Below are 16616 nucleotides of genomic sequence, written 5' to 3' on the forward strand. Positions count from 1 at the left end.
TTTCCTCTTCATTATATATAAGATCCCTTCTCTCTGCAGGTAGTAAACTCAACACCACTATGTCAATGTCAGGCAAAGACATTGTGCTAATGAGGCATTAGACTCTAATGTGCTCCGCAAACACTTTAATTTTCTGTGGTTTGAGAGACCTTCGAGAGCGGAGAGAGGAGCGTTTTTATTCCTTACATTATGGATGTGATAATGCGTTTCTCCGCCGCTCGCCAGTCTGAGCCTACATCATAAGTCTAACTTACATTCAAAATGGATGCCAACGCTCAACTCAGATGCTACCAAAATGGCTCCATGATGTGTGTACACTGTGAAGAGTTGCAAATGGCTAAGGCAGAGTCTGCTGAATGCCCTTGTTCACAAGGACTGTCTGCTTTCCCTGATATGCTGACCACGTCATGGTATTGAAAGGGTGGTTCAATTATACTCTTAGCGCAGAAAAGACAACAAGCCTTTTAATAAATCATAATTTTTTCACTTAGAGATAAGGTGAATAAAAAGACGCCTTTCTCTCTCCCTCTCTCTCTCCCTCTCTCTCTCATTCTCCCTCTACTCCCTCTCCCTCTCTGGGGACAATTGCTACGCAGAAAGGTGTCTTTGTGTGGCCTTATTTTGTGAATGGTGAAGTACAATGTTCCCAAGAGAAGCACATCAGTTTCATAAGTAAAGGCTCACACACAGTTCACCCCCCCCCCCCCCCCCCAAACTAAGTCTGATTGCTCCAGCTCCCGCTCCCTCATATCCTCTGGTTGAGCCACGAGGAGCTCTGGGAAGTGCGGAGGTCTAACCGCCGGCGTGAAGTGTTGCTCCACAGGGAGTCGCAGTGTTTGTGGAGAACCATTATCTGTCGCTCATTCACTGACACTGGTGGAGGGGGGTGGGGTGGGGTGGGGGGGGGGCGGGATGTTAGGCCATGCTGTTCAGGGCTGCGAACCACACAGTCTACAGCCAGGGCTGCAAGAGCAACCGCGAAACCACCAGGCCCGCTACGCAGATGCTCAAATGGGGGCCTGCACAGGGCTCTTACAAGCGCCTTCCTGAAGGCCGGAAGAGGAGAGACAGAGACAGAGACAGATACAGAGACAGAGAGAGAGAGAGAGAGAGAGAGAGAGAGAGAGAGAGAGAGAGAGAGATAAGGGGAGACAGGGAGAACACACAAACGACAATAGAGAAGAGGATAGAAGGAGCACACGAAAAGAAGAGAAGAGAAGAGAAGAGAAGGAGGGATTTGTCTCACCCCTGTAGAGGGCAGCCTTTTCCCGTCAGGGTTGGGCCTCACGGGCAAGCCGCCGTAGAGCCTAACACCACGATCTCCTACACCGTATCTGCTCTGTAGAGGGAGAAAGACAGGAGACAGAGAGAGAGAGACAGGGAGAAAGAGGCAGAATGCCATGGGAAGAGGATGACAAAGACAGAGAGAGCAGAAAACAGACAGACAATGAGAAACAGGTAGAGAGAGAGAGAGAGAGGTCATAGAAAGGTCGAGATGATGAGACAGTAAGAGAGATGAGTGGAGATTTGAGGGAATAGAGGAGGAAGAGTGAGGGAGGGAAAGAGGAACGAAAATAGGAAAGATAGTTCAGTCTCCGGGGAATCGACAAGTTTTCTGACAAACTTTTGTCTCGTAAAAGAGGTCTGTCAGTTGGCAGCAAATCAGTTTGGCAGGCCCCAATAAAGTTGTAGGTTATAACTGCTATGTGCACAAATCAACAACACAATTTCAACACCAGCAAAGATACATCAATGTGACACACAAAAAAAAACATTTAGATATTTGAGATACGTCCTTTGCATGCAAATAAGCATTGACAACCATGGCAAATTCTCTCTTTTGGCAAAATTCCCTCCTTTGGAAAGGGAACGTGCAAGCTGACAGCACGGATTCCAGGCCTGCTTCCCAACATGTGTTTGGGAAAACAGGAGCTGGCAGTGCGGGTTGGGAAGCCTCGGGAAGTCCTGGAAAGTAATGATTCACACCCTGTTTGGGAGCCGGGGAGCCCGCAGCCGTGTTTGTGTGTGTGTGTCGTCACACACACTGCCACGCGTAACAACAACTCGCCCTGCTGGGATACCCATGCTGTGTATGGTTCTTGGCATCTCCTGGGACATCTCCGCAACTACAGGGGCCTCCCCTCTGTCTCTCTCTCTCTCTCTCTCTCTCTCTCTCTCTCTCTCTCTCTCTCTCTCACTGCCAGTGTCTCTTGACCTCTCTCTAGCTATCAAAGGGGAACCCCACCCAACACAAGCCATAATAAGAGACTCACCACCACCACAAATAAACTCTTTGATTTCGACTCTTGGATTCGATAACAACTCAAAAGACGGGACTTCCTTCTTCTGCTTCTATCGGCCCCACTACACTGACTCTCACTCTTGTTGTGTCTGGGTGGTGTTTCAAACTCTTTCTTTTGAATGCATTGAGATCATTAGTTCCAGCAGGGTGGGGAGGGGGGGTCCTCAGATGTGCCATGGCGACCGTTTCCAAAATAAAGTTTGGTGGAGAAGACTCTACAGCCTGACGTTATAGAATCAAAGCCTGTTTGCAATTGAGAGGGGTTTGGGTGGGAGGGGACGAGAACTGGCTTTTGGTTTTTTCTTGCTCATTCCTTCCTGCCTAAACATAGTTGAACGTGTTAGCCACATGTCACCGTACCTGGCCTGCTGCTACTAACACTGAGAGTGTGATAACTAAGATGTGGTGTCAAGGTGCTTTACAAAGACTCGTGACATAAGAAATATGGGGTGGGAGTGGGGGGTGTAATTATAGCGCAAACAGTAGCTATTATGTAAGGATTCTCTGCATATCGGCGGAGAGGTTGCTGCATACAGGTTGCTGTGTGGGATTTGTGTGACCATACAGAGAGCGGTTAACTGCAGCGTTTCAACAGCGGAGAGTGTGTGTACTCCTTCTCTCGCATGCTTTCAGTGTCATCCTTCATCTTTCTGTGACTTTCTTGCCTATTTTTCTTTGGCAAATATGCACAAAGGCAAGCACACACATTCACATTGCACACGTATGTGCACACATATACCCACAATACCCACACACAGGACACGTACACACACACACACACACAATCACATTCTGTGGGCAAGGTTCCAGATAGCTATGCAGTGAGATAAATTTAACAACGGTGAGAGACAAATGTGCTTCAGCCAATGGGATCGCGCTCACGGAAGCTTTGAGATCATGGCTACACCAATCACTTTTCACCAGGCCATTCTGTGAGGACCCACTGAGCCAATCTAATCTGGGCAAAATGAATCTCAAACTAAGCTTTCTCCGTATATCAGCATAGGTCATTCACACACACACACACACACACACACACACACACAAGATGTTGATATGCATGTGCGATAAAGAAAGCACAGTACATTCCTGTATGTACTGCTTGCAAAAAAAACCTCCATGTACAGTATTCTACAAGACACACCCTTTCACATCAACCAGAGAGAGACGTCAGCCCCTGGATTTAATGCCACACACCAACTGCTTGTGCAGAAGAGGCATTAACATGCAAATTCCAAACAGCAATGGGGAAACTGTTGGAATCATAGTTGGAATAACTGACAAAAAATACCTCACAAACAGGCTATCTCACCGGCTTATGTACACAATATAGGCACACCCGACAGTGCTAAATATCTCCCTGCCTTCTTCAGTCCATGTTGACAGCTAACTGCTGATCAAAAATGGAGAGATGGTAGTGGCAAAAGGCAACCCCAGTTGCTGAGTGCTAAGTTGCCAATCAATAAAAGGCTAAATAAATCATGTAAGGAAAAAAAGGGGGTGATATTTGTGTATGTAATAGCAATTGCATGATATACATATATTTGACTTGGTTTGTTCTACTACTTACAGCTCTGCTGCTATGTTCTTGGTGGTATATGGTTCTGTGCAGGGACTAAGAGCAGGGTAAAAACAGTTGGGGTGGCCAGAGAGTGAAAGAGCAGAAAGACCTGGCATTGATTCAACCACCCCTGCCATGCTTCTGTAAGTGGTGTGTGTGTGTGTGTGTGTGTGTGTGAGTGAGGGGGGGGGGGTTGTCTGTGCATGGGTGTGTGTGTGTGTGTGTGTAAGAGAGAGATGGTGTGTGTGTTTGTGTGAGTGTGTGGGTGTGTGAAAAAGAGAGAGTGTGGGTGTTTGTGTGAGTGCGTGCGTGTGTGTGCATGTGTGCATACATGTGTGTGTGTGTGTGTTTAAGAGAAAGAGGGCCTGACACCAACCCATTGTGGTTTCTGCTGAAGGCCTGAAAAGGCGTGATAAATTAGCCTGACCTGTGCTAATGTAAACATGGTGCAAATATGCACTCAGGACAGAGTGCAGCGAGGATGTGTCTGCACGGGCACCCAGATGTGGAAAAGATGTTGCTTTTCTGGGCTGATAGCATGTCTGTTTAATGAGACCTAATGTAGCCCCTTAGGGGCTCTGCCTACGGATGGACGACTGTCACGCCTACCCCTCACTTTGCCATCTATAGGCAGTGATATCATTGTGAAACTCACATGTGGTGTAACACCTTCTACCCAGGCAGCCTGTATAAGGTGCACCGGGGGAGAATAGAGGGGGTTTGCTTCTGTTTTGTTTGCAAATCATTTACCCTCAAAAACCTCTTCTTCCCATGCTCCGTGTTCTCCCGACGACCATGAGGGTTTTGAGGAAGCAGCCAGGAGGCAGGAGGCAGGGGCTTAGAGCAAATGCACAGAATGTATGGAAGGAGGTGGAGAGAAGGACAGCACATCTGTGGCATTGCACTGCAGGGCTTAGAGACGCAAGTTGAATAACTGTTTACAGTACTGCAGCAGTGTTTGATTTCTGGTAATACCACACCACTGAAAACATGCACCAATCATTTTATTTGTGGATAAAATGCACACAAATACACCCTGTCTGTCATTTTTCATCTTTTTTTTGTCCCACCCCTCCTCTCCCCTGATTGGTGCATTCGATCCTCTCGTCGGTGTTTTCCAGATTCACTGGGCTCTCGTTATGCAAATGAAGGAAATTTCATTATTTCTGCCGTTTATGAGAGTTGTGCAGGGGGGGTTTGCGGGGTGGGTGGGTGGGAGGGTAATTCTAATTAGGATAACACAGTGAACATGGAAGGGGAGGGGGGGGTGAAGCGTACACCTGCAATTCAATACTGCTGCTCATGATCACTCTCTCTCCCTCGTTCGCTCTCCCACTCACTCTCACTCTCTCTCTCTCTCTATTACTCACTCTCTCTCTCTGTCTTTCTCCCTTTTTGACATTGCATAGACTTTTATCTAAATGTCCTAGCATTTCCAGATCACTCCATTCCCCTCTCTAAGCTGGCCCCTTTACTTCTTGCTCACTCCTTTCGCTCCCCCTCCCTCTCTCCCTCCCTCCACATACTTCCCCTTCTCCCCATTCTGTGACGTGTGCAGTTAGCAGAGCCCTTGCCCCCCTAAGGCTTACACAAGGACCCTGCACGTTTTTGCAGTATGCAAATCAACTTGCACTTGTACCCGACCAATGTGTGCGTTTGTGTGTGTACTTGTGAACATGCACAAAAAGGTGTGAGAGCACGTATGACTGTACACATCCATACTTGTGCCTCTGCACATAATGCCTTAATACTGTAAAATCGTAAATGCAAATGTTATTAAGAGTTGTGACGCTACTGCGTATTCAACACGCTGTTCATTGTCACTTTCTGAATCTGCATCTTTGTGCTGAAAGGCTGGGTAATGACTGTGTTGCGAAGGCCTGGTTTTTTACGAAACAGCTGCATTTCTGGGTTAGTTAGCCTTTATTTCAGACAGTCTGTTCCCCTGATTGAGCGGCCCAAAGATGGGCCTCTCCATATTAATCAGGCTCTCCCCCCCGCTGCAATCTGTACAACGTCATTGTCATCTAAGACTGATTTGTTTGCTATTCAAGGCAACGACAATACAGTGTGGTACAGTATGTTCCCATAAGGCAATGGAAAAAAACAACAAAGTCTTTGGATCGGGTCCAAATGATATCTTAGCTTCTGCGGTCTACACATTTTTTTCATTATGTGAGAGTGTACGCCCTTTGTCAAAAAGAGAAAAGGCAGAGAGAGAGAGAGAGAGAGAGAGAGAAAGAGATGGAGAGAAAGAGGTTGTGAAAGAGAGAGAGAAAATAGGAGGAGTTTCATATAGATACTCGTTCATATGCTTGTGCATTTTTACTGAGCGAGTAAAACTGAATGCATTTGCCTCTCCATATAAGCATGATTGTGTGTCTTTGTAGGTGTAGTTTTATTTGAGTGTGTGTGTGTGTGTGTGTGTGCGCATGTGTAGGGTGTGTGTGAATGTGTGCATATGTGAATGTGTGAATTTCAGTGTATTTGTGTGTGTGTGCGTGCGAGAGAGTGTATGTGTGTGTGTACTTTACTGTGTGTATGTGTATGTGTGAACTTCAGTGTATTTGTGTGTGTGCTTCACTGTGTGTGTGTGTGTGTGTGTGTGTGTGTGTGTGTGTGTGTGTGTGTGTGTGTGATTGTGTGTGTGCGTGTGTGTGTGTGAAAGAGAAAGAGAGTGAGTGTGGTGTTAGCTAGATACACATGGCACCGGGGATCGAGCTGAGTTCAGCAGTTCTCACAGACCTGTCAGAAATACTGTCAACAGAGCGAAAAATAAAAGACAATTGTGTTATGCAAGGCCTTAATTTAAAGCACATCACAAAAGTTTCCCCACCACCCACCCAGCCAGCCTGGCCCAAATCAGCACAGCCGCAGTGGATCAAACCAAGCGGACCTCACTCCGAGCTTTCAACTCCAGTGCTGCTGCAATCCATTGGCAGGGAGAAAAAAAACAGCATGCTCTCAACCAGCCCGACGGCCAGAAAAGGCCAGCCATGTCCTGTCTGACTTGACCTTCCCTTACAGTACTTTTGATGCTATCTGTGATCATTAACACCCCTGTGCCCATACTCCCACCATGTGATTAATAAAACACACACACACGCACACACACACACACACACACACACACAGGCACGCACTCACTATGACTTTTGTATTGCTTTGAGGCATGCAGGAGCAGTGATCTCAAACAATCAGCGAGCTCACTCGTTGCTAATCAACGAAATAGTTCATTATGACATCAACGATGAAGGATGCGCTAACATATTGAGGTTTAATTTGTGAGGGCTTAATGACAGCTTGGCGTGCGCTGGTGAGCGTGTGCCTCGACTAGAGGGAAGGTAAGAAAGAGGTGCAGACAATTTGCCACGGCAAGATTTGACATGACAAACAAATGACACGACCGGGCCCGGGCCATGTCTGTGATGCATCTCGTTAAAGGCAGGCGGCGCACTGTGTAATTAACAGTTGTTCTCTCACAGACACTGTGCCAGTGGAACACTCAACAAAAAAACAAAACAAAACAAAAAAAAACACAATCACACACACACACACACACACAACTTGGAGATCCATTTTTAAATGACGCCACGGTTAGTAATGTGGAGGAATAAACATGGCTGCTGCCAAAGTTTTGGCGCACTTTCATCGGGATTACTTGGCAAAGGGAGGAACTGGATTCCTCGACAGTCGGATTTCAAAGTCGCAGCGCTGAGATGCAACGGGCCTCTCCCCGTTTGTTCTCCCCATTCTCTACATTTGTTTTGAGGGGATTACTCGAGCGGCTCTGCCACAATAAAATACGACATTAAAAAAAATAATCTATAGTTTGCACGAGCTGGTTTTTAAAAAAGAAAGAGATGTGCTCTGTTATTTTTTTAAAACCTAAAATCAATCTCTTTACAACCATCTGTTCTTGTCTGAATCATTGCAATGTTCTCTATTCAAAGGCTCCCCCCATCTTTCTGCATTGTTAAGGGGCTGCTCCGCAAATCTTCTCTTTAAAAAAAAGAAGATTTAAAACTGTGGGGACATAAGAAGTCATAATAACTTTAATTCAGTCACTATTAGAAGGAGCTGCCTATTGTCTAAAGCCTTCTGAGAGTTGGTCAGGACAGATGGCCTTTACAGTCAGCCTTTGGCAGAAAGAGCAAAAGTAAGCTTTGCTCTTTGTAAGATTTTATCCCTAGTCCCAGAAAAGGAGAAATTATGTCATATTTGATGTAGAGGGCTTACCCAGAACTGACTTTTTTTTACAGTTTTAAACTGTAAACTGTTGTTGGGACATCATAGTAATGCAATACTAGCATAACAGTGTATGTCTTGGCATTACTGCATGCCACCCTATACTCACGCCAGTCGGAATATAAGTCAATACAATACTTTTGTTTTCTCACCCATAGGCCTTCGGTGCCCTGATATGTGTCGGCAGTAAAAACTAACATTAACACTTCGCTCAGCCAGAGCCCTTGCAGGCACTTCAGCCATTTAATCCCTATTATATACCTGGTGTGATGCAGCGGCCATTTTTAGTGTGGGTGTAGCCATGGGGCTTTAGGCTGGCGACAGGCTGCTGCAGCCGCAGCTTTAGCCAGCGTGGCTGAGCGCCGTGATCTCATGGAGTGTATTTTCCACAGCAGATGTCTCGTGTTGTACGACACCGTAAATTACCGTCGCCGCTGACACTGAGATCAACACACAACGAAACTATGGGAGACATGTAAACACACACAGAGACTAAGAGAGAGAGAGAGAGAGAGAGAGAGAGAGAGAGAGGGGCCTAATTTCAGTAGACATTTATGCACAGGCACAGGGTTAAAATACTCAAACATATCAAGACACACAAGTATGTGAGAACATTCCACACACACACAAGCACACACACACACACACAGGGGATCGGTCAATGCTTATGCCCATGTGTCAATGGAGAGTTCACCACATAACAGGTAGCAACATAGACATTGTGTTGTGCACACACACACACACACACACACACACACACACACACACACACACAGACACACACACACACACACACAAACAAACACACACACAAACAAGGACAATGAAGGAAGGAAGACTATTTGTGTGACCTCATTAGAAATATCATGTTTCACACAGATGCAGACAATCCCCCAACGATCATTACCATCAGCTGCGGGTGTGTGGTTGAGGTGATAATTATAGGCCTGCACCATGTCAGGTATTTACACCTGGATGTGATCTGTGTTTGCTTATTTTGCACTCTCTCTCCCTCTCTCTCTCTCTCTCTCACATTCACCTCTGTGTTTGTTCACCCTCCCATGTTTTAAGCATGCAGAGGAATCGCGTGGATTGGAGAAATGGCTGCAGTTTGAGGTGCTTCTCCAAACATGCTTTCTAGTTTGAAATTTAGAAATTTGCTTCGCCTCTGAGCCTGTGCGCAGCTTTTGTGTGGGTGACTGTGTTTGTGTGTGTATGTGCATGTGTGTGTGTGTGTGCATGTGTGTGTTTGTGTGCGCGCCTCAACATGCCTCTGTGTATTTGTGCTTGTGTATGTATGTGTGTGTGTGTGTGTGTGTGTGTGTGTGTGTTTGTGTGTGTGTGTGCAAATCAGAATGCTCTACCTAGGATTTTCACTCTAAATATAAGCCCTTTAACAATACCACAGAGAGTGTTGCAGAATCTGGCAGGTTCGTGTTTGCCCTCTGACTAATGCTATTATATAAGCCAGGGACATTGCCCAGCACATTCTCCAATGCAGCAGCATCCACCAATTCAAACCCAACTTTCACCCGGCAGAAGAACAAAAAAAAAAAATGGGCTCAGCTAACTCAAGGGAAAGTATGAGTCTCCAAAACCACTAACACTAGTTTCACAGAACACACAGAAGCTGGAGAGAGTAAAGGTCATCCCAACGGCTCTGCTGTATTTTTTCATGCTACTTTGCATGCAGTATGTCTTAGTTTTATAGCTCCATCACCACCGCCACCACCAAACTCAGATCCATAAGAATCGACACATCATTCTTTCCCCCCCCCCCGAACCACAGTACACATTGTTCTCGCTTTCTCTTGGTGGGGATGTCACACTTGCGGACCGCACAGATGACAAAAGATGGGGGTGTTTATGCAATAATGAAACTCACTGCTCTGGGCCTGTGGTCTCCAAAGGGCAGCATATCATTCTTGGACGTCATACTCGCGCTGAAATGTCTGGATGGGTACCAGTTAAAACTGGGTAAAGAGTTCACTCTGGTAGCGCAGAAAAATGATGGCTTAGAGCACCTTGGAAGTACAATTTCACATACACACACACACACACACACACACACACACACACACACACACGCACTCAAAAATGCAAATGCATGAGAGAACATGCTTGCATGTACACATGTACGAGCATGTATGCACGTATACACCCCGCACAAACACACACACACACAACACACACACTCACAGATCCAAAGACATGCAGGAAATGTATATGAGGCGGAGCCCAGCTGGGACTATAAAAGGGCCCTTTATGTGAGAGGCAAGGCCTCTGAGCCCATCCACGTCTGGCATTCCTTTCATTGACGGAGCCCCACGCATGCTGTCCATTCCTATCTCCTCACAAGAATGCCATGAAGACACACATTCTGAACTGCATTCGAATACACACACACACACACACACACACACACACACACACACACACACACACACAAAGACAGACAAATCACACACACACATTATGTGGATGATGCTACAGCACACGCCTCATGTACATAAAGTGTCATCCAAATGTACACACACAGCACACGCACACACACATACATGTGTATCACAGCCACACTGAAGTGTGCTCTCCCACACAAGTACACCACACACACACACACACACACACACACAAAGACAGACAAATCAAACACACACATAAGGCGCCACATACTTGTTTGTGCAAACACACACACACACACACACACACACACACACACACACACACACACACACACAGGCATATTAAAGCCAAGCACCCTCTCATATGTAAACACACGCATAGGGCCTATGCGTCATTAATGGTAGATCAGAGTAAACGATACAAGGGCAGACAGCTTGTGTTACAGGTAACTTTAACCCGACAGCTGGTGCAGGGCCTCGCCTCGCCTCGCCGACTGTACTACACAAACAAAACACCGCGCAGCAGCGCCGTGCCCGTGACACCGCTGCAGTCTGCGGGCATCACTGTGGCTGTCCTCATCAAGAAAACAAAACAAAAACAACAGCAACAACAAGCCCTCACACTTCAGAGCGAGTGTCCATTTTGGTCCTGACTGATATGGCTCATGTGATTGTGGGTTAAAGTCAATGAAACATGCCACGGGTAAGACAAGCAAAAAAGAAGCCCGCCAACAATGCCACAGTGTGACACACATTATGGCTTTTGGTGTGCTCCACTAATGCCTGCCTAAAGCAGCCTATGTGTCTGATCAGTCGTGGTGGAAGATACTAGCGCACCCCCCCATCACCAGCCTCTGGGCCAGGCTAAGAATGTGGCTATTCTAGGCATCAGAGAGAGACAGACAGACAGACAGAGAGAGAGAGAGAGAGAGAGAGAGAGAGAGAGAGAGAGAGAGATACTGAAGTGCAAAAGGTCCCTGCTGGTTCAGATCAAGCGAGAAACATGTCACCGTTGTTTGGTCTTCTTCTCACCCGGGACTGCATGGTCAACTTCTCCCGCTGCTAACCTCAGCTAGAGATAAGCATCGCCAACATGGCGTCCTGCTCTGCTGGTTTCATTGGCCCCGCGCCCAACCCTTCCATTGTTTTCTCTCTCTCTCTCTATCTCTAACCTAACCTTCACTCGTTCCCTGCACTTGTTCACAGCTCTCACTCTCTCGCTCTCTCCCTTTCTCTCTTTCTGTTTGTTCACTGTGCTGTGCTGCTGTGACTTGATTGGTCAGGGGAGCTGGCAGCTAAATTAGCCGGTAATGTGCTGTTTACTTTTCTGTCTGCTGGGGGGAAGTCCCAGCTGAAACAAGCCACTTTATCATTTTACATTGTACATAGGTGTGTGTGTGTGTGCTTGCATGAGTGCGTGTGTGTATGTGTGTGTTTGTGTGTGCATTGTGTGTGTGTGTGTGGGTGTGTTTCCTGTGGTGCATGTCCAGCGTTAGTACATCAGGTTCCTCGCATCATGTCATGGTCTACTTAAAACATCTCCATAAAACAGCAGGATATCTCTATTCTTTTGGGGCTGACACTTCTTAGCTGTTTGTTAAACAGAGGAGAAGCACGCCTACGTGACAGGAGACTGCTTGGCACCTCTCATTTGCATGATCTCAAGCATTCAAGTATTCCACGGCCTCAAACGGTATCAAAATGACACACAGGTCTTTGTACCACGTGCAAGTGAGTGATCGCAAACTTTGGTGTGGTCTATACATTGAGATGACAATGTACCAAGAAAGCAGAGTTATGTAGCTGCTGTGTTTTGTGATTCAAAGAGGAAGTTAGAGGTGAGGATGGAGGTTAGGTGAATAGAGGGGAGAGGACACGGTCTTGTGATCTCCTGGCTGCGCTTCAAATGGAGGAAATATTATAGACGCTATTATCTCCACACCGGCGGCCGTGCTGAAAAACTACGGAGCGCTCCTGACCGCCTGCATGTACTAAAACTACACTCGGTCGAGTTAACTAAACAAGTTATATATTTACTGAAGGGAGACATGAGGAGCAGAGCAGGGAGAAGTGGCAGGAGAGGAGGAATAACACAAGACCCAGCACGATCAGACAGTGTTAAAGGAGGCACGAGAAGTGAGGAGAAGCGAGGAGAAGTGAGGAGTCAGGAGCAGTGCATCAGTGGAGATGAGGAGCACAGAGGGGGAGCACAGGCTGGAGGACAGAGAGGGGGGGGGGGCGAGTGGGACAAGGAGAAGAGCCCGGCCAAGTGGACACTGAGCCAGGGGATGGCACAGGAGGAGCTCAGCGGAGTGCCGAGGAGAGGAGGAAGAGAGGAGGAGGAGGAGGAGGAGGCGCGAGGGCTTCCCCTGCTCAGCGCCAGCCCTGTAATGAGTCTGTCAAGGCTGGTTAGAGCGGCTGCCGGCCTCCCTCCCTCTCTGGGCTGTGGACAGCTCTCATTAGCCTTGTAATGGCATGCCACAGGGCCAGATTACACTGGCACACCACAGTCCAGCCTTCATCTTTTTATTTGCCCTCGCTGATATCATACAGCCCCACTGCGGGGAGACAGCGAGTCAGTGGCAGTGTGAAAACCCAGGGTGAGAAGAAGTGGGCAGAGAGTCTAAAACAGGGGAAGCAGACGAGCACAAGTGAGGGGAAATCAAGGAGTTTAGATCCATGATAACGAGGAAGGGAGTCAGTGTGGAGACACGGATAAGCAGAGAGAGGAGTAGGGTGTCGGCATGTGCTTCTGCCTCCGTCTTTGATACAGGGCTTAAGAAAAAAAAAAGAAAAAGTATATTTATTAGGCCTCCTCACTGGCTGTGCTTGCAAAGGCAAAGTAGCTTGATGCGAGGCTTAAATTTAAAATGTATTATTTAGACGTCTGGAATAGTGTGAGTCTATGCGAAAAGAAATGAAGAAAACAACCTCCTATAGAGCACGATACAATATGTCACATTTCATCTGATCTTGCCCACCGCCAGGCGAATGTCATTTGGGGTGAACTATTCTTGGTATAATCTGAAATAGACCTGCTCATTGGGCAGAGCAATGCGAGCGAAAGATGAGGCTGCATGTTCAGGTCATTGGCTGTCAGCTCCTTTACCTCAGCTTTCTGACAGACGCTCTCTCTCTCTCTCTCTCCCTCTCTCTCTCTCTCTACTGTTCTCTCTTATGGAAAAACACATCAGCCAGGAGGAGAGTTCTCTACTTCTCTAATGCTCTCAATGGCATGGAGCTCTTATCAAGCGCACTGTTCCAGGCCATCTCAGATAAGGATGCACACACTGTCAAGTCTCCTCTTCACGTTGTCATCATCCTGCACTAGTTACCATTGTGTACTGGTGCTTCCACAGCAATCCACATCCTATAAGACACGAGGGAGGGAGTTGCTCAAATAGTGCTTTGCTTATTGCTATCATAAGACCCATAAATGGCTCCCATAAACACGCCCTCGCAGATGGTTAGTGATAGCTTGTGGAAAGTGAATTGACATGTGGCGCTGTTAATAATATCCAAACACGACTGTTTCTTGTTTGGGTCAGAAGAGAGAGTTGGTTCAAACAGATGGCTTCTATCATTGTTTTGGTGGAAAGCCTCGATAGCTCGCATGCTCATGTGAACCCCCCAAGGTCACGTTCTGGTGAGAAATCCTTTTGTTTTTCATACATATCTGTAACACGGGGGGAAACCGTGTCGTCTTAATCCCGTCAACATACTCCAACAGGTGTTTGAGTTTACAACGGACGGGCCCTGCCTCAGCTACCACAGTGGTCGTCACCTCTTGGTTGGTCACTGCCTAAGGCAATTAGCGACACGTCGCCTCTGCCCCCTGCCCCTCTACACCTGCAGTGGAGTGGCAGGTATAATGGCATGTCTACGCAGCCTCTATGAACCCTTAATGAGAGAGGGCACTATTCTCTACGGGTACGGCTTGGTGGCACAGTGGCCGGTGCCATAACTACGTCGGTGAGGCACTGCTCTTCGGGCAGGAGAGAGTTAAATCTCTTATCTAAAGGCTCCAGAAGACATTCCTACCAGAGGCCACAGTCCACTGGTTTCCTGCCTCTTGCCCACTGCCCTATTTATACTCTGCCGTCTCTCAAAGTACCAGTCGCAGCTTTTTCCTCGCAACACACACACACTTCCTGTCATTCACACACTGACATTTCTCCCTCTCTGTCTTCTTTTCTCTCTCTCTCTTTTACAGGTTATAACCTTAACCAAAAGCTTCATATTCTAATCTGCAATTCTTTTTTCTATTTTTTTTTTTTATACATGATATAACACATTCTGAAATCTTCATTGAGTCAGAATGGTTTTGAAGGATTTTTTATCTCAAAGCATTTTGAATGGTCAGGTTGGTTTTTTGTCTGCTATTCAGATACTGGAAGGGGTACTGACAGAAAGTGAGAGAGAGAGGAGACTCAAGGTTTGAAAAATACAAAAATCCTGCAAGGCCTTAGTTTTAGATCCTTCTTCCTTAAATTATTAAAACTCTCTAAGCATATTCAGTATATTAAGTGAGGTCCCACAGGATTCGGCTGCAGCTGCTGACAAATCAAACTCTCATTTGCTGCACAAAAATACAAGGGAGGTTTCTGAATCAGGTGTTAAGAGTACTAATCACATACTGTTCCCCACGTGTGCTTTTGAATGAGGCTTGCTTGTATTCATGCTTCAGAGAGGCAAAAATGGCTTGCACTGTGCTGTTTTTGTAGTGTGTCAAATCAGCAGTGAGTCAATGGAGGATATAAGTAACAGAGGACGGTAATAAGCGCGCTGATGATTGTGTTTTGAACATGTGCCACCTTAGGAACAGCAGCGCTGAAGGGTTGGTATGTGTGACCTAAATAAATAAATAAATCAGCAACAATAACAACTTTCACAGCCCTGATCTCAGCAGCCTACTTTTAACCTCCATCGAACATAAAGGGAAAGCAGAAACCCTCTCTTAAGCACAGTGCTTATTTTAGCTACTTGTCCCTCTGGGCATCAATGAATAACATATTATTTTCTCAAACGCGGCCTGAAGGTAAATGCGGTGACTGCCTGCCAGAGTGTATGTGTGTCTTTGTGTGTGTGTGGTTGTATGTGTCTGCGTGTGTGTGTGTGTGTGTGTGTGAGTGCATGCATGCATGCATAGTATGTGTGTGTTTTGATGTGTATGCATATATGCATGCATGCTTGTGAAAAGGAGAGAGGGACACATGGAGAGAATAGAAAGAGCATGAGTGATAATGAGTTATAGAAGTGAGAGAGAAAGAGGGGGGGGGGACTGTTCTCCTTTCTATCTCTTCATCAGTTTTTTCCCTCCTCCCTCCATGCTAATGGATGTGGATGGGGGAGTGTGTGTGTGGGGGGGGGCTGCAGTGGAGCATGTGAAGAGGCCTCACGTGATTTAGGAAGCTCTTTAGTATGGAAGCTCTCAGCCACAGAGAAATGGAGAAATGTAATCAAACCATAAATCATAGATCATAGTGCTCTGACCCCCCCCCCCCCCTCCGCCACCCCACACACTCCCCTCCCCCTCCATCTACTGACACACACACACACACGCACACACACACACACACACACACACCCTCAACAGAGGGCATGCATTGGTCTACTTGCATTCTATTACTGTCTTTTGCATGCAGTTAAAATGTATGAGAGGAAAGATCAAAAGAACAAATATTTATGAGGTTCAGTGTGATAGCTCTGCATTATAGGTGAGGTATTACATAAACCCTGTTTTTTTTTTTTTTTTAGTTTTTAAACCTAAAATCATCCAACCTCTTGGTGATAGCAGAGAGAAGGCTTTTGGAAAGGCATAATTTGTAGTACCCCAACATCAGGATTATAGGTTACGTGATGGTGGATCTCTCTGTTACCACTTCCTCAAAACCCAACCAACAATCACAATTTAATCTTTATATATAAAGCCAGTCTCTCTCTCTCTTTTATCTCTGTGTGTGTGTGTTTGTGTGTGTGTCTGTGTGTGTGTGTGTGCGTGTGTGTGCGTGCAAGAGTGTTTTATTTATTTGGCTGTGACTTTGAGAGAGAGCCACCTGGCGTGTTTTAATATGAGCTGAACAGTGGGGTCATTGTGTGCACT

At 46.5% G+C, this 16616-nt stretch overlaps 1 protein-coding gene across 5 annotated transcripts in view; it reads right to left on the reverse strand.

The window, feature by feature from the left end:
- Positions 1-16616, reverse strand: part of tox2 (TOX high mobility group box family member 2) — a 90106-nt gene that overhangs the window by 53486 nt on the left and 20004 nt on the right. For 3 of the 5 annotated variants that reach the window (XM_031568021.2, XM_042707850.1, XM_042707851.1), the window contains exon 2: positions 1247-1339. The exons of the other annotated variants lie outside the window; for them this stretch is intronic. In XM_031568021.2, coding sequence (XP_031423881.1) covers positions 1247-1339 — 93 coding nt within the window. The remainder of the gene's footprint in view (positions 1-1246; positions 1340-16616) is intronic. 5 annotated transcript variants of the gene reach the window in all.

This window comes from Clupea harengus, chromosome 5 (assembly GCF_900700415.2).
Source record: "Clupea harengus chromosome 5, Ch_v2.0.2, whole genome shotgun sequence".
NCBI lineage: Eukaryota > Metazoa > Chordata > Actinopteri > Clupeiformes > Clupeidae > Clupea > Clupea harengus.